Source organism: Osmia lignaria, chromosome 15, assembly GCF_051020975.1.
Source record: "Osmia lignaria lignaria isolate PbOS001 chromosome 15, iyOsmLign1, whole genome shotgun sequence".
Lineage (NCBI taxonomy): Eukaryota > Metazoa > Arthropoda > Insecta > Hymenoptera > Megachilidae > Osmia > Osmia lignaria.
The window spans coordinates 10,422,873-10,445,041 of record NC_135046.1 but is presented as its reverse complement, the minus strand read 5'-3'; the positions used below and the strand labels follow the sequence as shown (position 1 = coordinate 10,445,041).

General features: G+C 28.1%; 9 protein-coding genes across 13 annotated transcripts; 4 read left to right on the top strand and 5 right to left on the bottom strand.

The window, feature by feature from the left end:
- Positions 1-19: 19 nt before the first annotated feature.
- On the bottom strand, positions 20-3,592 carry LOC143306090 (organic cation transporter protein-like). Of its 3 annotated transcripts, none has more exons than XM_076692403.1 (9): positions 3,457-3,592; positions 1,892-2,175; positions 1,722-1,825; positions 1,498-1,652; positions 1,247-1,415; positions 850-1,175; positions 468-772; positions 255-391; positions 20-179 (listed from the first exon to the last, which is right to left on the bottom strand). In XM_076692403.1, the coding sequence occupies exons 1-9, from the start codon at positions 3,476-3,478 to the stop codon at positions 149-151; spliced, it is 1,533 nt and encodes a 510-aa protein (XP_076548518.1). In that variant the 5' UTR covers positions 3,479-3,592; the 3' UTR covers positions 20-148. The 3 variants fall into 3 exon arrangements, with proteins under 3 accessions (XP_076548518.1, XP_076548517.1, XP_076548516.1); XM_076692402.1 differs by lacking the exon at positions 3,457-3,592 and adding an exon at positions 2,611-2,665; XM_076692401.1 differs by lacking the exon at positions 3,457-3,592 and adding an exon at positions 2,256-2,328.
- A 49-nt stretch (positions 3,593-3,641) lies between these two features.
- LOC117600513 (WD repeat and HMG-box DNA-binding protein 1) lies at positions 3,642-7,829 on the bottom strand. The gene is made up of 14 exons (XM_076692400.1): positions 7,605-7,829; positions 7,327-7,441; positions 7,092-7,243; positions 6,916-7,024; positions 6,602-6,844; positions 6,325-6,540; positions 5,979-6,266; positions 5,689-5,905; positions 5,395-5,619; positions 5,110-5,330; positions 4,806-5,048; positions 4,353-4,719; positions 3,911-4,273; positions 3,642-3,779 (listed from the first exon to the last, which is right to left on the bottom strand). Exons 1-13 carry the CDS (start codon positions 7,679-7,681, stop codon positions 3,927-3,929), a joined length of 2,820 nt encoding a protein of 939 aa, XP_076548515.1. The 5' UTR covers positions 7,682-7,829; the 3' UTR covers positions 3,642-3,779; positions 3,911-3,926.
- A 217-nt stretch (positions 7,830-8,046) lies between these two features.
- Positions 8,047-9,906, top strand: Tom20 (translocase of outer membrane 20). Its single transcript, XM_034316054.2, has 4 exons — positions 8,047-8,272; positions 8,557-8,648; positions 8,732-8,905; positions 8,971-9,906. The coding sequence occupies exons 1-4, from the start codon at positions 8,152-8,154 to the stop codon at positions 9,010-9,012; spliced, it is 429 nt and encodes a 142-aa protein (XP_034171945.1). The 5' UTR covers positions 8,047-8,151; the 3' UTR covers positions 9,013-9,906.
- A 408-nt stretch (positions 9,907-10,314) lies between these two features.
- Positions 10,315-13,404, bottom strand: l(3)02640 (porphobilinogen deaminase-like protein l(3)02640). Of its 2 annotated transcripts, XM_034316049.2 has the most exons (7): positions 13,147-13,404; positions 12,892-13,050; positions 12,312-12,384; positions 12,021-12,204; positions 11,393-11,663; positions 10,998-11,314; positions 10,316-10,917 (listed from the first exon to the last, which is right to left on the bottom strand). In XM_034316049.2, the coding sequence occupies exons 2-7, from the start codon at positions 12,937-12,939 to the stop codon at positions 10,743-10,745; spliced, it is 1,068 nt and encodes a 355-aa protein (XP_034171940.1). In that variant the 5' UTR covers positions 12,940-13,050; positions 13,147-13,404; the 3' UTR covers positions 10,316-10,742. The 2 variants fall into 2 exon arrangements, with proteins under 2 accessions (XP_034171941.1, XP_034171940.1); XM_034316050.2 differs by lacking the exon at positions 13,147-13,404 and having other exon boundaries at positions 10,315-10,917; positions 12,882-13,039.
- Positions 13,405-14,352: 948 nt separating this feature from the next.
- Positions 14,353-16,214, bottom strand: LOC117600506 (BRO1 domain-containing protein BROX). The gene is made up of 7 exons (XM_034316046.2): positions 16,074-16,214; positions 15,660-15,890; positions 15,481-15,576; positions 15,230-15,408; positions 14,977-15,152; positions 14,676-14,908; positions 14,353-14,613 (listed from the first exon to the last, which is right to left on the bottom strand). The coding sequence occupies exons 1-7, from the start codon at positions 16,172-16,174 to the stop codon at positions 14,367-14,369; spliced, it is 1,263 nt and encodes a 420-aa protein (XP_034171937.1). The 5' UTR covers positions 16,175-16,214; the 3' UTR covers positions 14,353-14,366.
- Positions 16,215-16,286: 72 nt separating this feature from the next.
- On the top strand, positions 16,287-17,520 carry LOC117600510 (Glyoxalase 1). Of its 2 annotated transcripts, none has more exons than XM_034316053.2 (4): positions 16,287-16,427; positions 16,804-17,099; positions 17,186-17,253; positions 17,333-17,520. In XM_034316053.2, the coding sequence occupies exons 2-4, from the start codon at positions 16,804-16,806 to the stop codon at positions 17,518-17,520; spliced, it is 552 nt and encodes a 183-aa protein (XP_034171944.1). In that variant the 5' UTR covers positions 16,287-16,427. The 2 variants fall into 2 exon arrangements, with proteins under 2 accessions (XP_034171944.1, XP_076548470.1); XM_076692355.1 differs by having other exon boundaries at positions 16,341-16,446.
- A 523-nt stretch (positions 17,521-18,043) lies between these two features.
- LOC117600512 (proteasome assembly chaperone 3-like) lies at positions 18,044-18,527 on the top strand. Its single transcript, XM_034316055.2, has 3 exons — positions 18,044-18,114; positions 18,181-18,288; positions 18,368-18,527. Exons 1-3 carry the CDS (start codon positions 18,044-18,046, stop codon positions 18,525-18,527), a joined length of 339 nt encoding a protein of 112 aa, XP_034171946.2.
- A 7-nt stretch (positions 18,528-18,534) lies between these two features.
- Positions 18,535-19,743, top strand: LOC117600509 (GPN-loop GTPase 2). Its single transcript, XM_034316052.2, has 5 exons — positions 18,535-18,677; positions 18,753-18,958; positions 19,033-19,147; positions 19,231-19,426; positions 19,506-19,743. Exons 1-5 carry the CDS (start codon positions 18,557-18,559, stop codon positions 19,741-19,743), a joined length of 876 nt encoding a protein of 291 aa, XP_034171943.2. The 5' UTR covers positions 18,535-18,556.
- A 96-nt stretch (positions 19,744-19,839) lies between these two features.
- LOC117600507 (trafficking protein particle complex subunit 13) lies at positions 19,840-21,897 on the bottom strand. Its single transcript, XM_034316047.2, has 10 exons — positions 21,757-21,897; positions 21,476-21,644; positions 21,328-21,412; positions 21,114-21,241; positions 20,926-21,049; positions 20,749-20,845; positions 20,452-20,678; positions 20,280-20,380; positions 20,056-20,203; positions 19,840-19,980 (listed from the first exon to the last, which is right to left on the bottom strand). Exons 1-10 carry the CDS (start codon positions 21,797-21,799, stop codon positions 19,888-19,890), a joined length of 1,215 nt encoding a protein of 404 aa, XP_034171938.1. The 5' UTR covers positions 21,800-21,897; the 3' UTR covers positions 19,840-19,887.
- Positions 21,898-22,169: the final 272 nt, after the last annotated feature.

The window sequence follows — 22,169 nt, the reverse complement described above, 5'->3', positions numbered from 1 at the left end:
GTTTAATTTATTATATTTATAAGAATTTTATTTATTAAAATATATGTATAACAGTACAAAAAAATGTGAATTAAAAAGTATTATAGTTTCGTTGAAAAAGTTGAGCAATTTGAGCACGATATTATTTTCTTCCTGTTTGATAAATATATTACTTTGTTCTACTTCTTTTAGTTTGCTTTCTGTAACAATTATTTGAAAAATATTATTTAAGAATAGGTAGTCAATACAGTATTATTTAATATCTTACAACTTACTTTCCAAAATTTTCTCCATCCTCAATGGTTTCGGGTAATTCACAATTCATTGTTTCTGGCAAGAAAAAGCATAATAGAGCACCAAGTAAAGGTCCTACTCCAAATATTACTGGTGGTAACCAAGGTTCAATCTTTCCCTAAAATTGAATAATAACATTTAGTGGAGTATGATCACATTGCATGCATAAAAACTGCATGAATAAAAAATATTACCATAGTCGCAATATAGGGCGCAATCATACTTCCAATTCTAGCACAAACACTTCCTAAACCTACTCCAACGTTTCTAACTACAGTTGGAAATGCTTCACTGCTATATAAATATATTGTGGGAAAACTAAATGACATTCCTGCAAGTCCTAATGTAGCTAAAAATACTGTATAATCCGAATTTGTTATCACAGTCAGTGAAAGTAAACTTAAAGCAGATAATAGATTACCACCCATTAAAATTTTTAATCGCGATACACGGGATATCAAAAGTAAAACTACTATAGTGCCAGGTACTTCAACAGCAGCTAAAAATATCATTATACCTTAATAATTTTTATAAAAAGTTAAACGAAAGAACATTATTCTTCTTTATAAAGCTTACCTGATATGGCAACATTCACAAAGATATTACCATCAATGTAACCCATATACTGTGCTAATCCAAAGAAACAGCTACCGCAAACAAACCAATTAATACATATACAAATAGTTTTCAATCTTAGATTTGGTGTTCTAAACAAATGTGTAATATTGTATTTCTCCTTATTTTGTTTGTGACGAATTCCTCTATTACTTTCATATGTTTCAATTGCTATTTTAACATTTTCTACCGGTATTTTATTTCTGCCAGCTGCTCTCATTAAAATTTGTTCTGCTTTTGATAATTCACCAACAGCAAGTAACCATCTTGGTGATTCAGGTATAATCCTGCAACACATGCAAGAATAGTCAAGTTCATTTTGATTGAAACATATTAGTGTATAATTAGTTTTACATACCAGTAGTATGACAATAAAAATATTGATGGTATAGAAACTGCCATTTGAAAACCATCCCATGTACGTGTTAAGTATGAAATTAAAGGATTCATTAGGTGACCAAGTAAAAATGGCACATGGAAAAGAACCGACATAGTTGATCTCCATTCTACTCCTACAATCTCCATAACTGTAATTTATTACATAGTTCATTGTAATACTTATAAAAATTATATTGTATTTACAATTTGAATAAATTGTTTACTACTTACGTAAAACAAAGCTAACAAGCATAGTACCACCTGTAGCTACAGCAGAAATAAATTTGAATATTACAAATAATTCATACCATGGAACAATTGCACTTATAATTCCAGTTATTGATTGCAGTCCTATTGCAATCATCAAGGGTTTCTTTCTACCAATTCTGAAAACGTACATGTCACTCCCAGTAATCTCATTTTATATTTATAATTTATAACAACTCTTAGCATACCTATCAGCCATTATACTGAAGACTAAATTACCAACAAGAACTCCAAACATTATACAAGATTGTAAAAAATTTGCTAATTGCTCACGGTCACAGACCAAGTCCCACTAAAAAATTGTAAAGTTATATTTAACAATTTGTAAATTTATTTTAAATTAAAGGGTCATACTCACGCGAGTTATAATGCTATCCTTAAATATACGCTTGTCGTATTTGAAACTTGTACATTTTTCCATAGTACCATTTCCTACATCTATATAACATTTCATTATTGTAGATTCATTAGTCATTGATGTTGGTGCAGCACATGAAAAATTGGTCGGTGGTGCAAGAAATATAATTGAAAGTTGATGCCAAGCTACAGGAAATTTTACTAGAGAAAGTGCTACAGCAATGACAATGTGCCACAGGCCCATAACGCCCATAGCATTTTGAACAACATCTAATGGTGTATGATCTGAAAACATATTTTTTCGTTATTAATACTTGAATTTTCAAATCCTGTTGCTATGTATGTACTATTCGAATTGCAATTACCGCCACTTGATTTTATCGACAGATGGTAAGTATCATCAGTAATTAACTTTAATTTCATATTTTCAAATTCGAATAGCAACGTACAGAATAATTTGTATTTAAGAAATGCAGTAAATAATGTCTTTTATAATATCAAGGAGGAATAATATTGAGAGGAATTATTTTGTACAATTATATTCAATTAAAACTAATATAATTCATAATATAATTAATGTCTTTATAACAACTTTATTGAGTATCATTAATCGTGTTGCAAGAGTAACTTTATTTTTATAACCGAACAAGTTTCTCATACAACTTTCCAAGAGCAATAACGGTACCTATGCGACATATACATGTGCATTATTCGCATTACCGTAATATGATCTTGAATTGGAGAAACGTTCATTGTGCATTTAAAAATTTAAATTTAGTTGGTCATAAAATATAAAAATATGTACAATAAAATTCACACAATCTGAATTTTCAATATTCTAATTAAATTCGATTAATTTACATTTTGAAATCTAGAAGCTAGTTCAGTTATATATATATGGAAAACATATATAACAGCGCAGGCCGTTTATTAATAGATCATAGATAAATTATTAGAAACAAACAAGTAGTTGAAGAACTTCATACTGTGATTTTTGTGCCATGTTTATCTGTCATAATTTTCCGTAATGAACTGCATAATACCATAAAAATATTGAAACGCGGAAAATTTGATACGTTGACTTCGCTAACACAAAACATATTTTTGTTTTTCACCTTGGATAACAGCAGTAAAAGATAATCATTGTCATCGTAAATTGTCCACGGAAAAAAGAATTTGAAATGTTTACATATCATTCTAGATAAGAAAATCCTAAGTTGACAACTGATAAAATTGTGTCCCATTTAAACAAAATCACTTCAATTTATAGAATATTTGTACATAAATTATTTATTTACATTTATATTGAATAAAATAATACTTTAGTTAAATTTTTTATTTTAATTCTATGAATAAAGAAACGAATTTCTATATCTACCATTGTTAATTCAATTTTAATTTAATGTCAAACATCAAATTTCAATTGTTTTTTCTCGCATGCGTGTCGCGATGATGCAATTAAAGACGCGCGGATTGTACCACCAAATTAAATGTATATTTAGACTCACTCACATTTCAAATTCTAACACAAATAAATGGAGAACAATGCCAAATATTCCTACTTACCTCTCATCGCCTTTTCAAGCATTGTGTTTATAAATTTTGTTACTTTATTACTGTCCGTAAAATTACTAACAATGTACGATATCCAAATGCTTGATACCTTCGCTAACTGCCGTGCTGAAAGTCTTACACAAACTAAAAGAGCTCCAATACTCTATTCTTTATCTGTTTTATCGATCTAGAATGAAAGATTTCTGGCGAGATGAAAATCTCAAATTACCAAATACCTACCTTATCGATACTTTTGACAATCTTAATCACTTTTGATTGTTACCATATCACGTTATCTAATAACGTATGTTTTTAAATCATCGATTAAACCTTACCTATGAATGGATATGAATGAATAAATGAACTATGTTAATGAAACAGTCTGATATTCATTGTGCATTACATGATAAAAAATAATTACATTAGCGTAAAACAATAAATTAAAAATTATAAAAATGTATCTTACATTATGGTAGAGGTATTTATTTGTTATATGAAAAGGAACTGAGCAGTGTGTTCAAACCTCGTTTCGGTTGATCATTTTGTTCACCTTCAGGGCTCAATTTCCTCTTTTTCGATTCCGAAGATTCAGGCGTATTACGATTTGGGATCACCTCCTTTTCTTTGTATCTTGCCAAAGCAGCCTTTGTTAAATCTGCAGGACTTAATTCAGGAAACTCTTCCTGTAAACTTTTCTTGTTCTTAGCGTACCAACTAACAAATGTTTCTTTCTTCGGTGCATCTTTTGCTTGTTTCGCCTTCGGTTTTGAAACTATAAATGGTGCCGGTTTTTGTGGTTTATCCAATGTAATATCTAATCCAGCTAATCCTATTTTATTTTCAAGATAATAATTAATTTAATAATATATACATAATATCATGAAATAAACAGAATATAATGATCATACCTTTTACAGTTGGAGAATTTCCGCTCTTTAAAAATGGATTATTTCTTTTCATTGATAACGTTTCACTCATCGATAAGGGCTTAATTTCTATATCTGGCTTTTTAATAGGTAATAAGATTGTTGATGCATTAAGATCATTATCTAGAAGTTCATTGTCGCTTTTTATTTCTTCTTCATCGTTGTTCTTATTCTCTACTTCTTTTTCCTTTTCTTCCTCTTTTATATCAGCAATTGATTCTAATTTATTAGATAAAGCTATTCGGTTTATTCTTCGTGCATATTTAATTGCTAATTCTATAACCTTCTCTGATGCCATTTGTTCACAAAGTTCTACTGCTCGATATTCCAAATTGCTCTGGCAAGCGAGCTAATTGAATAAAATTATGAGATATATAAATAATTATTTAAATTCCGTACATGTATGATATGTAACATATTAAATATTAAACATACCGCAATAAGAGACAGCATTGCTTCATCTTCTTCTAATGGATCACTTCCCAACTTCCATAATTTCAATTCTTTTTCTGTCTTTTCGCTTTCAAATTCACAAAGCGGTGGAGTTAATGATATTTCTGCGATGACAGGACGCGGTGTAGTTGGGGGATAATGACTTCCTTTGCATAAAACGCAACGCGCCATACCGTGTTGCTCAGAAATTCCAATTATAAAATAATGATCTGCTTTACCCTTGGACTAATTTAAATTCATTATTATTATTCAAATATACATATAATGTGATAAATATTGATATTACCTGCCCATTCATATTACTAGCAACTTTCCACAAAGAAGATCTTTTATTATAAACTTTAATAATATCATCAGCATCCATTAAAACTGGAGATCCAAGATCAGAAAGTCCTAACCACATAAGTTCTGATGAAGGTGATAATGGGAGACATAGCGTTTGACTATGTAAGGTCAATCTACGAATTTGAATCCATAGTAAATTCATGCATTGATCACCTGACACTCCTATACAAATATTTTGTTTTCATTAAAAAATTATTAGTAAGATCAATAGAGAAATAAATATTACCTATCCCACTGTGATAAGCAACCACTAGATTATTTTTGAGTCCATTCATTGCCACCACAGGACCTGGTAAAGCTATCATTTCACGCTGCGTTCCGGCGACTGTAAAAATTCTTAAATATCTCTTAGACGTTGCAAGTGCTACGAAATTATCACCAGCAGCGATACATTGTCCTTCCTCATCTTCAGGAAGATTTAACGACCATTCTTTGTTTCCAGACCCCCAGCCTATTTATTCATTAGTTGTAGTTATCTTAAGTGAATTGGTCAAAAATAATTATTTCATATAATACTAACCTTGTAATGATATTACAACAAGTTTACTTTGTGTATCACTACTTGATGGACAATTTAGTGCCAATGCTTGGGATGATAAAGCTGCTATTGTATGCCTTAAGTAATTATTAATATGCATACTACGATGGATCGTCACGTCATGAAACTCTACTTCAATACTACATTCATCACCATCTTCAGAAGTAAAACATCTTACCATACCAGTATCATTCCAAACCTATATAAATTATCATTGTATATAAAATCTGTAATATACAGTTTTATTGATATTGGATTAAGAAAAAATTTACCATAAAACGGGATAGTAAATGTAATGGAGATGAGCCAGGTTGAAATGGTGGTTGTAAATGAATTTCAGATGGAAGAACATTTACATCATGTTGTGATTTTTCAGATGCTGCATCAGACTGACTTTTATCATCTTCATTATCTACTGATGCTTTAATTTTACTTAAAGATATAACATTTTCTCCATCATCATTATCATCATCATCTCCTAACATATCAGTATCATTATCTCTAATATCTCCGTTTGTTTCTACATTTAGCACATTATTTGTTGACTTATCATCGAATATCTAAAGAAAATATATTTGTTAAAATAATGGGAAGAAAACAGATTTTAAATATATTTACCACATCTACACATCCTAATTGACCCAAAGAATCACAGAATGCTATCTCATCTGGTTTATCAATATTCCAACATAATGCAGTAATTTTGGAATTTTGTTGGTGTTCAATATAGCCAATTAATTCCTTTGTTTGTGTATTCCAAACAATTATTTCTCCATTTACTGAACTAGCAGCTAATAATGTACCGCATTCAGAAAATTTACAAATACTAATTTCCTATATTATAAAGAATAATATTATTTCTTTTATATAAAATGTACAGATAAAAAGAACTTACACTTTTTATATTAATGCACTTTAAACGAAATAATTCCTTCCAAGAAGATCTTTCCACTATAACTATGTCCCTTGAAGATGGATATGCAAGACAACTTCCATCTTTAGGGTGAAATGAGGGTACACCATATGTTTTAGCCAAAAAAAATGAGTTACATTTGGGTACAATATTAGGCCAAATATTTATAGCTTTCTTTTGTTTAATACTCCATACACGTACTGATCCATCTGCACTTGATGATGCCTAAACAAATCATATTTTGTAATGGCTATTGCTATTAAAAATAAATCGCTGATTAATTAAATATACTTCACCACAAATTCTTCTTTGGGATCCAATGATAGACCCAATATAGGAGCTTCATGCCCTAACAGCTCTATGTTATTTGATGTACTAATATCAGTAACTTGAATTCTCATATCACTGTAACATATATTAAACATGAGTTTATTATATTAATTAAAAATCATTCAATTAATGTGTTACATACCAAGACCCTGATACTATAATGTTACTATTTTTTGATGTTGCTAATGCTGATACAGGGGCTGAAAACCTAGTGACTATTCCTTCTTTTTCAAGATCAGGATAATTAAGTATTTGAACAATATTATTGTCATTACCGACAAATATTTTTCCATTCTAAAATTAAGATATTTATAAGACATTAAGGATATAAATAGATACATGTGTAAATATATTTCATATTTAAAATACATGTATACCTTTGATATAACTGATATAGCCTGTTCAGAGACACAGCTTGCAGCTGGATCATCATCCATCAAGTTCAACCAGGATCTAACATCTCCATCTGATCCACAAGTAACAAGTCCTCCCCTATAGTCACAGGTACTTTTAAAATATTTATTCCTTCTGTTGTTTTACTTTATTACGTTAAACTCTTCTGATATAATGACACAATTTTAATTATGAATATCAATCAATATTGGTATTGAAAATTATAAACAAAATATATCTTTTTAGACATGCTTTCACTTACTTTTCACCCGTAAAATAACAAACATGCGTGTGTCCTTCAGGATGTGCATAACGCATGGGTTTCTTTATTAATGGCATCGTTTAATAATTTAATTAATAACTTTTCAAAACATTTATTCGTATATTTACTTTGCTAAATCTCTAATTATAAACTTCGGACTCTTTATACCCATACTTTGGCGCGCATTCTAAATCTTAAGTTCGATTAGAAAATATATAAATCCCTACGCATATTTCTTATATAAGATGTAAAGAAAATATATTAAATGAACGCTAAATAAATTTATTTAAAATTACATCTATAATTATATGTACAAAACGTTTAAATACATTCACAATACGATAAGAATTTGTAAAATCTTCGTAACAAGCTAGGGAATTTCTTAATTATATCATAGCCTTTTAAAGCACATGTTGAAACACTGCTTCTGCTGCTATATTCCGTGCATTTAGTAGCAGACGCAGCCTTTTCTAGGGTGACCGAAGAGGCAATGAGGAGTTTGTAAATTTCGTTATTATAAGATTTAAGTTTATATATTACAATCGTCATGATTTCAAAGGCTGCAGTAGGTATTGCTGTTGGAATAGCTGGAATATTTGTTGGATATTGCTTTTACTTCGATCAAAAGCGTCGTAGTGATCCAGATTTTAAAAAGAAATTGCGTGAACGTAAGTCAAGTCTTCGTTTCTATTTCCATAGAGAATTCTCTACACCATGTGATGTATTTTTAATGGATTTTGTATGTGATTCTATCTAAAATACTGATTGTTATATTCACTAATTGTTTTGATAATAGTGATTGTTAATGAAAAATAATTATCTTCGGAAAATTACATTTTACATCATTGTTAATATTCTGCAATGCACGTTCAATGTTTGTTTTAATCCTCTTAATATCTGAGGATGATATACACAATTAATTTATTCAATGTATATTGTTTCGTATTTATAGGTAGAAAAGCTAAGAAGCAAGCTCAAAAAGCTAATTCAAAAATTCCAGATTTAAAAGATCATGAAGTTGTTCAAAAATTCTTCTTCCAAGAGGTTAATATTATATATTTTAGTGTTTAATTATCCATTGATAATGTCTCTGTTAAATTATTCTAATATGTTTTAATTATTATAAGGTTCAACTTGGAGAAGAAATGCTTTCATACGGTGATATAGAAGGTGGAATTGAGCATTTAGCAAATGCAGTTGCTGTTTGTGGACAACCTACACAATTATTGCAAGTTCTTCAAAAAACACTGCCACCACAAGTTTTTCATCTTTTATTGCAGCGAATACCAGCTATTAGCCAGGTATGTGATAAGATTAATATTTTAATGGGGTAAGGAACGAGGAAAAATTTTGTTTCTTGTTACAGAAGTTATCTCAAACTGCAATGGCTGAGGAAGATGTTGAATAAAATAATACTAAAAATTACGTTGACTTTTAAAATAAAATCTAACTATTAGTAGAAGTGTATGCCTTCTTTTGATAATGTAGACATTTGTGTGACTTTAATCTTGTGAAACTTTCTAATTGTGTGGCATGTTTTCCTTGATTAAACTTCCATACTCCTTAATATTACATATTAATAATCAAGAATGTGATATACATTTATGTGCATTTAAATTTTAAATAGAAAAGTCTTTTATATTAATTTGTTAACTATGATGTTCATTTAAAAATTACAGTTAACTGCCGCAATGATAAGTCATACAAGTAAAATATTTTTGATTAAGGTGGCAATAAATATATAATACACAAAACTTAGAAAGATTTCTGGTGTCACACAAGATTTTCTTAATCTCTTTATATGACTGTAATAAATTGTTCATATTTGTTAAATGTGTAGCAATTTTAAGAGAGAACAGAAATGGAGAAAAATAATTGAACTAATACTAAAATTAAATAATGTGTTTGATTTTATAGAAATTTCAAAATGTATAATTTTATGCATTAGTAGTAGCATGTTGAAACATTAGGCTCATTCAATAAGGAATTCATATGAAATGTGATCAGCATTTACAAATAGCTACAGAAATGCAGTTATGTCTATATATTCTTAATAAATATATTTTATAGAATTTGCACAAATTTATGCAAAAACATGTATTCTACCTTGTGAATATAAAAATTGACATCCTTATAATAGATGTATTAAGCATATGTACATGACATTATTTTCAACGGTACTCACTAGCAAATTAAACACTTTATAATTATTTTTTTGTATAAAAAATGTTCTATTCTTATAAACTAAAGGCAATAAGAAAGAATTATATCTAGTATCAAATAAAAACGGTTTTTCTTAAAAACTGTATCATGTAAAAACAAAATGAATGTTATTAATAAAAGAAAAAAATAAGTTCAATAATATCCTATTGTTTTTACATGTAAAACAACTTTACATTGTCGATAAATACATTGAGGAATTAATACTTACTATCTTTTATTAAAAAATTATGGATATGAGATCTAGGTATATAAAGATCTTTCCACAGATTAATATATAATATATAATTTTTTATTTCCTTTCATTCCCTTTAATGTACAATAGTAACTATACTGTACACCATAACTGTACAGAATTTTTTCTTCAAACAATAAATTTTTTATAAATTATCCAGATGTAAACAACTGACAAAACAACAAAGTAAAATAACAAACTCAAATATAATTTATAGTACATATTTTCTAAATATATTTCATCATAATACTATGTATCAATATAGAACAGTTTTCTTGATAATGATATTTGTTTAAAAAAAAGTAACATGTACATATATGGAATAGCTTCAGTTATAACACTATTATATTTATGACCTTTATGCTATATTACACAATCATTCAAACAATGCAACAATATTTTACATGATTTTAAAATGAAAATACGGCAGTGTATAGCTTTCACTTAAACTGGTTTTACTATTGGCAACATTTGTTTGTGTGTAACTGCTAAAATTATGAAATAATGATATGACAAAATCGGTAAACACTTAAATTATAACAAACTGTACAACAAGGTATTATCGATTTTTTTTACACATCATAATATTTTGTACTTTTTACACTGATCAAATCTTACTATATACATTTTCAGAATGTTTTCATCATCAAGAAAACCTTATATTTCAGTACTATTCATCACTTCTATTTAACAGTTAAAATTTCATTTCTAGCTTCTTCCATAATATCGAGAGCATTCTTTTCTATAAGACTTTTTGCAAGATCTTTACCAAGTTGTTCGGCACCTGTAAGACTCATATTGCTTACTTTACCAGGTACAACACTGCAGTAAAGTTTCGGTTCTCGATATGGACATTTTCTGTTATGTAATAAATGTACATTTTTATTAATTTTCCGAAAAATAATACTTTAGGAACGAACACATCTAAGTTTACTTACTTCGGAGGTTCTCCATCATCATCTGGTATATAAAGTTTGCTTTTAAAGGTATCTTTAACAAGTTTCTGTCCATCTAAAGACCATACAGCACCAGTAATAGTTAGATTCTTATCTTCTAAGGTCGAGGAAACAGCGACTGGCGCTGAACATCCACCTCCCAAGGTTTTTAGAAACGAACGTTCACATACACATCTTAAAGTTGTGTCTACATCGTACAATGGTTCCAATAGGGACAATATTTTCCAATCTGCTTCCCGACATTCAACTCCTAATGCACCCTGCCCTACAGCATACAATGTACCTTCCGGTTCTAATAACTATAAATACCGGAAATAGATATAAATAATAATAAAAAAGGTAATAACAATTTTATATAAAGTTACAACAAAAATTACCTGACTTATTCTATTTTCCCAATTCATTCTTTTTAAACCAGCAGCTGCCAAAATAATTGCTGCAAAAGGTCCATTTTCATCGTCCAGCTTTCTTAATCTAGTATTTAAATTACCACGAATATTTTGCACTTTTAAATGTGGCATATTACGAGCTAATTGAGCCGATCTGCGTAACGAACTAGTACCAATAACACTACCTTCTGGTAAGGTAGATAATGTTTTGTCTTTGTACTTTTTAGACATAACAACTGCATCACACGGATCTTCGCGTCTGTAAATTTTATTTTAAATTTTAATTAATACAAGTTTTATGTTGCTCTTTTTTCTTGTGAATTAGATAGATGAATTGAGGTAAAATTTATTTGTATATCAAATACAAAGATATAACATATTTAAAATCATACAAAATAAAATATGTACAATGTTAATGTACAGAGATATTATAATTGACAAAGTATAGTCAAAATGTTTCTACGTAAGTAATATGCATTTCATGTATGCAATATATCTCTTTTATGAATATGATAATTTTATTGCAAATTTAAATTTTAAATCTGTAATCATCCATTTTGGAATAACAAAGCATGAATAGCATGTTAATATGTAGTTAATTTAATTTTATGCTTACTTTAATATTGCCCCTAGAACCATTCCTTTTGGTAATGATGTTGGTAAATCTTTTAATGAATGTACTACAAAGTCAACATTGCCATCTTCTAAAGCAAGTTCCAACTCTTCTGTAAAAAGAGACTTCTCACCAATTTTAGGTAAAGATTTATCTAAGATCTTGTCTCCCTTTGTGTTCATTGTAACTGCAAATTATAGTATTTAATACGTATTTAGTAAAATTTTATTAAAAGTTTTGCAAGAAATATTAATCGTTTTTCAGGAAAAAGAATTTATTTATAATTTTTCTTACCTATTTCAAATTTATTTTCTGGATTATATTCTTTTAAACATCTTATCACATAATTTGTTTGAATCAGAGCCAACTGAAATAATAATTACAAGTACTTCAGATATGTAATGTAAATTTTGCATTTTTATTAAATGTACAATTTTGTCATATTCTTTTACAAAATGATGGTTAAATAATTAGATCAACTAAAATACTGCTGCTTGTTGGAAATTGAATATTGCATATGTAAATATTCAATGTATCAAGCACTAGTAAAAAGTGCTGAGTAATGCACCATTTAAAACAACAAATGCCACTTCTAACATTTTACAAATCATGCATTACATCATTTATTCATGATATGAATTTTCTATTTGGATAACAGGATAAAATACGTATAATCATATTTCGAATTAAATTTGAATAAAATATTTTGCTTCCTGTATCCTTAAAAAATAATAGTAAAATATGTTTATCTAATTGTTATTGCTTCCGTTATTATTATTACATAAGTTTCTAAAAATGAAAGTATTAAATAAGAACAAAGAATATGACAAAAAACATACTGTCAAAAAAGAAAACGTTTTGTACATTTATGTACCTGGCTTTGCCGAGATCCTACTCGTATTACGTCACGTGTATCCGTCATCACAGCAATTTAAATTCCTTCACGTTCTGTATATTGATTACAATAGAATCTTATCAATGATTATTATTATGTAACAAAGTTACCCTATTTCGGAATGTGTCAAATGTAATTCTGTTTAAAGGACAAAAAGAACCGAATTTAGGTCAAAGACACGAACAACTTTCACTACATTGCTACACTTAAAAGTAATCTCCAGGATATACTTACAAGAACTTGAATTCAGTATTAATAAATATATAAAATATTTTGAATTCTATTAGATGTAGCAGATTTCACAGTTACTGACACTGCAGCAGATCGTGAAAATAATCAATTGATATAAAAGGTACTACATTCTTAAGACGCCATATTTTTAGTATGAAACGGCACTGGGGAACGTGATCACTGAAAGCGACCAACTGGAATGAATCAGAATGAATCGAGAATGGAATGCTGATACCGTTCCGACCAGTTCCGACTATGTAATCGCCAAGCGAAAGGTCTGACGGTGATTTAATGTTTTTTGAATGTGTATGTTGAATGCAATATTGAATACAATGGCGGGATATTTAAACAAGTAAAGTTTTTTCTTTTTAATTTCGCTTTTCAAACTCACATTTAATATAATTAATAATAGTTACATTATCAGTAACAATAATCAAATGTAATTTAAGTGTAATTAGAAGCTCTGATTGAATTATGGTGTGTGTAAATAAAAAGCAAGCAGTGACTACAGATAGTCACTGCTTCAGTGACTATGCAAGCTTATTAACTATAATACAATCAATCTCTACAGTTTTTGTAGATATAAAATTTCTTTATACGGTGCTTACAATATTTGCTTTGAATACTCAAAATACTTTGTTGAAAAAAGATATATGTGATGTATCAAATATTTCATATAAAAACAGTCACACCTCAATATGTGAATATTCCCTAAAATTATCTTTCATTATTATATTTATTGTAAAATAAGTTACAATAAATAAACATATATTGCAGAATGAATGTTTCTTTTCAAATACTGATTTATAGTAACATTCAAATAATACAAAACTCATGACTGACAATTTGAATTTTATAGCAGTTAATGTACAAATACTAAACACAACAAATCACATATACAATATTTTTTTAATGTGTATTGCACATTGTTAACAAAAGAAAAGAAAATTTTAACAAATATACAAACAAAAACATGTATATAAAACTGTTTTCACTTATACCAGTGATTTAATTGCTGCAGTAGTTCTTGATTAAAAATATATACTATCTGTGCATAGTACTCCATATATAAATAAAAATATTCAGATGCTAATTAAATACTAAATGATTAATTTGTACATATACACTTTTCTTTTAAATAAATTAAGCTTTTAATGTTATAGTAACATTTAAAATTATTCGAATAAAAAAGTAGTAAATTTAATTTACTGCATTAGCGAAGCCTATTGTAATATACAACCACTTGCATTTTTGGGGTCTTTAGTGCTGTGATGAATTTCATCCTCCTTGACAGGAGGTAAATTTTGTTCTTTTTCAACTTTTGCCGAAGTTAAGCCTGATAATGTTTTATATACATCCAAATTCCATACAGGATGATATGATTGCATTTGAAAATCGATAGGACTCACTAAACCGAATGTGGCTTTGGTATCTAATACTGGAATTTCTCCTGGTATTTTATGATGGTAACTATAAAATAGAAATAGAAATTAAATAATCTATTACAATACGTGTAGGTATAAAGTACTTACATTAAACCGTTCTCTCTGTTACATTTGTCGAGAGTAAGTTTTACTATAGGGGCTAATCTTTTGAATACAGCATGTTCATCTGGCTTTACTTTAGGTGCCGGACCATTTATTTTTCCATACTCTTGACATAATATTTTCGCCTTTTTTAAGCAAGCTTCACTTTCTTGTAAAGCTTTAATTGCTTCCCCACATTTATCCATAGCCAATAAATTTTCGCCACAATAATTATAAGCCTATAAAGATAAGCGAAGAAAAGTATAATTTAATTTCTTATAATTAATATTTCCAACATTTCACTTACATAAGATTGATAAAATGCTGCTTTAAATTCTAAATATTTAATCCATTGACCTGTTATTTCTGATTTAAACGAACGTAATGTATTAGCTGCATCCAGAAATAATTTACTTGTTTCATTAGCCAAAGCTGATATTAAACTGGCATTATGTTTTAGTTCCACTGCTCTTGCTACAGTCACTGTAATATATTGTACATGAAAATTAATAGCCATGAGGAAAAGTAATAATTATATGTTATAAATATAGGCAATAAACCTTCTTGTGCTTCTGCTGTACACTGATTCACGTATGCATTTAATATTCGTGGATCTAAATCACTTCCTAATGGTGGAGGATTTGCCAATTGTGGTAAAAATTCTGTTTGTACAAAAGTAAATATTCCTGCAGCCCTTCTTAGCATTGTATGTACATCTTTTGCTTCGTTCATATTTATGCTGAATTATATTTATATTGTATTATACTTTTTATAACATTAATTTTATATATTCAAGATTGATTATACTTACTCATCTTTAGCAGCTAACATTGCAGCATGTTTCATAAACCAAAGTCCTACATTTACACTCATATTAGCTGCTTCATAAACAGAATCAGCACTAGAACTATAATATGAAAGTGATATTTTAAATTATGCTCAATATTTATTCCTGTTCGCAGAATAACATATGTAAAAATTATATATTACTAAGTGTTTGTTCCCAATAATGTCTGTGTCCACTTATATATAAGAACATTTCTGAGTTTACTAGGATTTGGCCTGCCAACATGTTGATCTTGTTCTGCTACTGAATTTATCTCCCATATAAATCCATATAATAAACTTAAATAGCTATGAAAAGCTGGTTCTATGGTATCGCTGGAATTATTTGGATTTTTTATTACATCTAAAAGGCGAATTCTTGATAGTTTTAAATCACTGAAAGATAAGAAAGTTAGATAAATGTATTGTGGAAAATATTAATAATTACAGGTACCATATAATTATTTTTAACAGTAAAATCATTTATTTTATAGTATAGTATAATATAGACACTTAAAATATTAATTAAGCCCACAAAGAACAAAATGCGTTTTATTACATCTAATAAATATAGCTAACCTGCACAGTTTTCTTGTAGCATCAGTTGGATTAGCTATTTTCAATTCAAATTTTTGGTTTGTTGTTGCTTTTAATACATTACGATGAAACCAATGTGCCATGTTCTTAATGATTTAAATGAAATTGTTCTTATTAATTGTATCTAAACAACTACTTGAATTATCCAGTTTGACAGATAAGGCATCAAGGTAAAGCAGACAACACAACATACCTACACAATCATACTGTACTCAATGAAAGATATTCCACTTTTTGAAGATGGAAGTAGTAGATCGTGTAATCTTTCATACATTCTGATTACGCTTAGAAGGGTGTGACAAAGTGTTGATTGTTATATTTATTATTTTCTACAAGGTAATAATCATACAATAGTGTAGGTGTTGTTATATATTCATAAATTATCATCCACTGATGCAACGATTTTGTCATGACAACTTCTCACATTTGTGATTTAACCTATTTAGTTTTAACATAACATATACAATATAAACATAACATTATTTAAATAATTTTTGTGTTTCGATTTATTAGCACTATAGTTTTATGAAAAGATTTTCAATTTATTTATATTATATATATATATATATATATATATATAAAAAAAAATGAAAATAAGGCATTTACGAAAAATAACAGTATTTTATCTTCAAGTTAAGTTATTTATATTGAAATTTAATCTTAATGAATTATATGGCAGTATTTATGTAAAATATCATTGTATTTCTTTTAGATGGGTGAACCTACAGGATTAACAAATAGTGAAACACGTGAACTGTGTAAAGAACCTGATCCTGCAACGAATGGTTACTTCGTGCAACAAACAATGTATCGTATTAAAGATCCAAGAATATCATTACCATTTTATACCGAAGTACTCGGTATGCATTTATTACAGAAAATTGATTTTCCTGAAACCAAACTCTCTTGGTATCTTTTGGGATATGAGAATCCTAAGGAAATACCTACTGATAAAAGAGAAAGTATTGAATGGACATTTAGCCGTAGAGCTACTATAGGACTTGCTCAGTAGGTTTACAATTTAATGTATAATAAAGAATTGTTTAATATTATTATAGATTAGTAGTGTATGAAATATCAACATTTCCTTATAGTAACTGGGGAACAGAAACTGATCCTGATACCAAATTTCATAATGGAAATTCAAATCCTCAAGGATTTGGTAATATATTTTAACTATTACATAATTAAAATATATCAAATATAATAATTGAAATAAAATATACTTTTTTAATGCACAGGTCATATTGGAATTGCAGTACCTGATATTGAAAAAGCATGTGAAAGATTTGAAAGATTAAATGTTACATTTGTAAAGAAACTAAACAATACTAGGTTAAAAGGATATGCTATGATCAAAGATCCAGATGATTATTGGATTGAAATTATAAGTTCAACGAGTATTGCAAATATAGTATTAAATCATTAATGTTTATTATATGACATATTTTCTTTAAATACCCTCAAATTCTAGGTTAGATTTTAGACAATGAAAAAAGCTGTACCTCGCCTTTGCACCATTGTTTTATATTTTTGCCAATTCTTTATTACTTTTATAATTACTGTTGAGTATAGTTGGGAAAGTATCCCGCCACTGATGGACAGAACCGTATACATACATATAATTTATACGTATAAATAAGTACTTTATTATTTTTATGGTAACTGTAAAAAAAAATTGAAGAATCCATAGTATTAACTGTATACACCAGATGGTACCACATTAATGTTTATTGTAATATAACACTGTATTATCCGCTATAAAAATTGTGTTGTGTATAGTGTATTACACAGCTATCTGTACAAATTCAACGTTTGTTTTGAATAAAATCGGTAACAAGTATTAAGCGCTTTTTAAATATGATATAAGTAAGTTTTACTTAGTAAATCATTGAGGTTAGATTTGTCAACATTAAACGTTTATAAATTTTGATATAGATAATATAATAAATATGAAAAGTCATGCTTGTGCCATTATTACTAACTGTGGTCATCACACTGATATTGCCTTAAAGATTTACAGGTAAGTAAATAATGTTTAATATAGGTTTACATTATTTACTGACATTTGTCCATTAATATTTTTCAGTAACCGTGTATTAATAATTGCAACCCATTTCAAGAAGTTTGGATCATTAATAGCAGTAACTAAAGGATCTTCGTTTCATCAGTTTAATAATAGTATATTTTCTGCAAAGTGAGTATTTGTCTAATCATCCTATAATATATTAATTCCATATTAATTTGATGTAACAAGTATGTAACAAATATTTTAGGGTTTTGTTTGGAAGAGATGATATTGAAATTGTGGCAGCTGCTCGTTATATAGCAGAACAGATTAATTTAGATAAACCATTATTGATATCATTATCCTTAAAAAATTATGAACCAGATACTTTGAGAGCTATTGCTAATGCTCTAAAAGAATTAAAGTAATATTACTGTTATAAAACAAATGTGTAAATATGAGTTTGATATTTGGTCAATTAGTAATTGGTCCACCAGGAAGTGGAAAAACAACATATTGCCATGTTATGAGCAAGTTTTTGGAAAAACTTGGTAGAAAAGTGGCTATTATCAACATTGGTAAATAACTGATAAATGTTTTACTAATAAGTAATTTTGGTATTAATGATTTTTATAACATTTTTACATAATCAGATCCTGCAAACGAGAATATGGAATACACACCAACAGTTGATATATCTGAATTAATAAAGCATGAGGAAGTAATGTCACATTATGGACTTGGACCAAATGGAGCTTTAGTTTACTGTATGGAATTTTTAGAAGCTAATGTAAAATGGTTAATTACAAAGATCTTAAATCTAAAAGATCATTATATTATTATTGATTGTCCAGGGCAGGTACATGTACATATGTATTATATATTATGAAACATTTATATATTTTTAAGCTATAATTTAATGTTTTTCAATAGGTTGAATTATACACACATCACAAATCAGTCAGTATAATTGCTGAAAAATTAGCCCAAAATTTAGTAAGGTTATGCAGTGTACATCTTGTTGACTCTCATTATTGCAGTGATGCTGGTAATTATATTTATTATATTTCTTTCGTATAAATAATATACTAAAATGTGTTCATGTACCATTATTAATTTTTTGGGTTATAGGTAAATATTTGTCTTCATTAATTTTATGTACAACTACTATGCTGCAATTAGGCTTACCTCACGTTAATGTCATGACAAAATTTGATGAAATGAAAAAGTTCAGTCAGTGTCTAGATTTTAATATAGATTTTTATACTGAAGTACTCGACTTAAAATACTTGTTGGACAAACTGGACGAAAATCCATTTACATCAAAGTAAGTTTTAAATCTTACAATAAATATTTAGAAATGTTCAAAGTATGGAAACTTATGTATTACACGTTTTGCACTTTAGGCATAAAAAATTGAATGCAGCTTTTGTGTCATTAATAGAAGACTACAGTCTTGTCAGCTTTATACCATTAGATATTTCTAATCAAGCTTTATTATTGCAAGTAAAAAATGCTGTGGATAAAGCTAACGGCTATATTTTTGGTGGAAACGAACCGCAAGATGTTCAAACGTTACTTGCGTGCGCAGTGGGAGCAGTAAGTGAAACCGAAAAAACATCCACAATAGATGAGTACTTCTAAAGAATTTATTTTCTAAAAATAATCCATTTAATATTATTTTGTTCATATTAATATCATTTGATGTATTAATAAATATTTGGTCTATTTGGGAGGAAAATGCTGCAGTTTAATAAATATATTTTTATTAATTTATAAAACAACAAATTAGTCTTTTTGACTGACAAATATTTGCGTTAAACCGTCGTAATCATACACCCTCTTTAAAAATGTATCTACTAATTTTAATCCTGAAATGATCTAAAATATTACACATAATGATGTTAAATAGTATACTATTATCTTTTAAATGCCTATATCATTAAAAGTACTTACAATGATACCGCTACGTAATGGAATTAAGCATAAAGGAATATCTATTGATACTCCAGGTTTTAATGTTCCTATTGTTGTGTTAGATATTCCACACCATGCTATAGATTCATTCGATTCCAAGCTCAACATTAAATCCATACTTCTTTCCCTAGTAAAAACGATAAAGTTTAATAATTTGTCAAATTTCCCAATTATGGGCTATAGAAATAATGATTAATACTTACGACGTATTAATGATGTGACAATTAAAATTAACTGATTGTTCAAGATAAACTGTTAAAGGAATATCTTTCATAGTAACTCTTATATCGCCGTATTCAGGCGCCTAAAACGAATATAAAATATTTAGACGAATCGATTAATTAATTATAGGTGAAATAACACAATTTAACAAACCGTTCTTTGTAATTGACTTGTTTGTAATCTTCCTCTTTCTCCTAAGTTACTCCTCCACACAATATCAAATTTACCAATGTTTGTTGCATTATGCATCATTTTCGGATCTTTCAATAAACTTAACTGCGGTTTTAAGCAATATAAATATTGTCTACTGCAATCGGTATCTAATAAATTAACTAATCCATAAATGGATTCACCTTTTTCATTTGTATTTAATGTTGATACTGAAATGATTGTAATGATCACACGTGAGCTCAAAATCGGATTATTTAAAGTAATGCATAATGCACTTACCACTAAATAAATGAGATGACTCAAGTGAAACTTTCTCTAAACATATTGGCCCTGCTGTGAGATTTTGTATTTCAACTTCTAAATATACTTCATCTGACTTTAAACAAAAATTTTATCTTAATAAATCTCTCTAATACACAATTTTTTATACAAGGTTAATTATTACAAAAATATTACCTCTGCATTATAAAACTTTGTTTTTACATCTAATGGCTTAACTACTTGAAATTTAAAATATTTTCTAAACGATTGAGATATGCCTCCTAAATTTGTAGACGTATAAGTTACTTCACATACTAGTCTGAAAAAGGGGATCACTGCATAATAAACATACATTATAATATTCTTTAATTGTATATTCTTACATATGTGTTCCTATTTCTTTTACTTCGTGATGTATTACTTCATCAACTGTATTATCAGGTGCTAAATCTTTCATTTCTCCATTACTACCACAAAGAGGAATAATTTGAGTACTTGTTTGTAAATCTGCCTATGAAATGTTATTAAGAATGAATGATAACTTACACATATACAAAGTTTCTTTGTATATTAAAAACATAAAAAGATATTACTTACTTTAACAGTTACATTTTTTACTAACTGATTACTTCCATTATGTACACAAAGATAACTTGAAAATATTTCACCTAAATAAATATTCCTGGGAAGAAATATACACACAATTTTAATGTGAAATTGTTGATATCTATTTACATATACATACCCAAAACTTTGTGGTAATACCATAAACTGTCCTACTGCAAGAGTTTCCATTCCTTGTAAAGCAGTACAATCATTTTTAAGCTCATTATTTAATGTATTGCCAGGAAGGTCTGTTGAATCACATGTAACAACTACTGGACTTGCAAGTGTGGGTCTTGTTAATCTCATCACTAAAAGATAAAAGCAAAATCAAAATATAACTGTCATCAATGTCAATATTTAAATAATCATTGATTATTTCTCTAATTAAATTTAAAATTATGTAAGAATCATTTTTATTACCTTTCAATTCTAGCAAATGTTCACTTTTTGGTTTAGTTTCCATTATAAATATTTATAATAAAAAATAAATATTTATTGAAATGAAGTAACAGTAGTTGACATTAAATGTTTCCTAAGGAATATAACCTGTGGAGCACTTAACATTCGGCTCGATTCGACTGCTAAATCAATAATTGAATATATTAATCATCAGATTACTTTTCAAGATGATGTTATAACAGTTTTCTCACAATTTTCTGTTGTATAAAACAACGATGCGTGTATAAACTCTAATAAAGCATAAAATAAATGAAATAAATATGCAATAAAATCTGTTAAACTTCTAAAATCTCTACGAGAAAAGTTTGTAGCAAAACGAAATTTTGAATATTTATTGAATTATTTAAATACTTCAAGCATAAAATTAGGAATGA

Bases quoted from the DNA above. Each gene is read 5' to 3' on its own strand.
- LOC117600510 (XM_034316053.2), top strand. From the start codon at position 16,804: ATGGGTGAACCTACAGGATTAACAAATAGTGAAACACGTGAACTGTGT. The intron at 17,100-17,185 runs GTAGGTTTACAA...ATTTCCTTATAG, and splicing joins GCTACTATAGGACTTGCTCA to TAACTGGGGAACAGAAACTG. The intron at 17,254-17,332 runs GTAATATATTTT...TTTAATGCACAG, and splicing joins TTCAAATCCTCAAGGATTTG to GTCATATTGGAATTGCAGTA.
- Tom20 (XM_034316054.2), top strand. From the start codon at position 8,152: ATGATTTCAAAGGCTGCAGTAGGTATTGCTGTTGGAATAGCTGGAATA. The intron at 8,273-8,556 runs GTAAGTCAAGTC...TCGTATTTATAG, and splicing joins TAAAAAGAAATTGCGTGAAC to GTAGAAAAGCTAAGAAGCAA. The intron at 8,906-8,970 runs GTATGTGATAAG...TTCTTGTTACAG, and splicing joins GAATACCAGCTATTAGCCAG to AAGTTATCTCAAACTGCAAT.
- LOC117600512 (XM_034316055.2), top strand. From the start codon at position 18,044: ATGAAAAGTCATGCTTGTGCCATTATTACTAACTGTGGTCATCACACT. The intron at 18,115-18,180 runs GTAAGTAAATAA...AATATTTTTCAG, and splicing joins ATTGCCTTAAAGATTTACAG to TAACCGTGTATTAATAATTG. The intron at 18,289-18,367 runs GTGAGTATTTGT...CAAATATTTTAG, and splicing joins AATAGTATATTTTCTGCAAA to GGTTTTGTTTGGAAGAGATG.
- LOC117600509 (XM_034316052.2), top strand. From the start codon at position 18,557: ATGAGTTTGATATTTGGTCAATTAGTAATTGGTCCACCAGGAAGTGGA. The intron at 18,678-18,752 runs GTAAATAACTGA...TTACATAATCAG, and splicing joins AGTGGCTATTATCAACATTG to ATCCTGCAAACGAGAATATG. The intron at 19,427-19,505 runs GTAAGTTTTAAA...TTTGCACTTTAG, and splicing joins GAAAATCCATTTACATCAAA to GCATAAAAAATTGAATGCAG.
- LOC117600513 (XM_076692400.1), bottom strand. From the start codon at position 7,681: ATGCCATTAATAAAGAAACCCATGCGTTATGCACATCCTGAAGGACAC. The intron at 7,244-7,326 runs GTATACATGTAT...TCTTAATTTTAG, and splicing joins CTATATCAGTTATATCAAAG to AATGGAAAAATATTTGTCGG. The intron at 5,906-5,978 runs GTAAATTTTTTC...TAATTTATATAG, and splicing joins ATTTACTATCCCGTTTTATG to GTTTGGAATGATACTGGTAT.
- LOC117600507 (XM_034316047.2), bottom strand. From the start codon at position 21,799: ATGGAAACTAAACCAAAAAGTGAACATTTGCTAGAATTGAAAG. The intron at 21,413-21,475 runs GTATGTATATGT...ATTTCTTCCCAG, and splicing joins GTATTACCACAAAGTTTTGG to GAATATTTATTTAGGTGAAA. The intron at 20,679-20,748 runs GTAAGTGCATTA...CAATCATTTCAG, and splicing joins GTCATCTCATTTATTTAGTG to TATCAACATTAAATACAAAT.
- LOC117600506 (XM_034316046.2), bottom strand. From the start codon at position 16,174: ATGGCACATTGGTTTCATCGTAATGTATTAAAAGCAACAACAAACCAA. The intron at 15,577-15,659 runs GTAATATATAAT...TTCATATTATAG, and splicing joins TTATTGGGAACAAACACTTA to TTCTAGTGCTGATTCTGTTT. The intron at 14,614-14,675 runs GTAAGTACTTTA...TCTATTTTATAG, and splicing joins AACAGAGAGAACGGTTTAAT to TTACCATCATAAAATACCAG.
- LOC143306090 (XM_076692401.1), bottom strand. From the start codon at position 2,313: ATGAAATTAAAGTTAATTACTGATGATACTTACCATCTGTCGATAAAA. The intron at 1,826-1,891 runs GTGAGTATGACC...ACAATTTTTTAG, and splicing joins AGGATAGCATTATAACTCGC to TGGGACTTGGTCTGTGACCG. The intron at 1,176-1,246 runs GTATGTAAAACT...CATGTGTTGCAG, and splicing joins TTTTTATTGTCATACTACTG to GATTATACCTGAATCACCAA.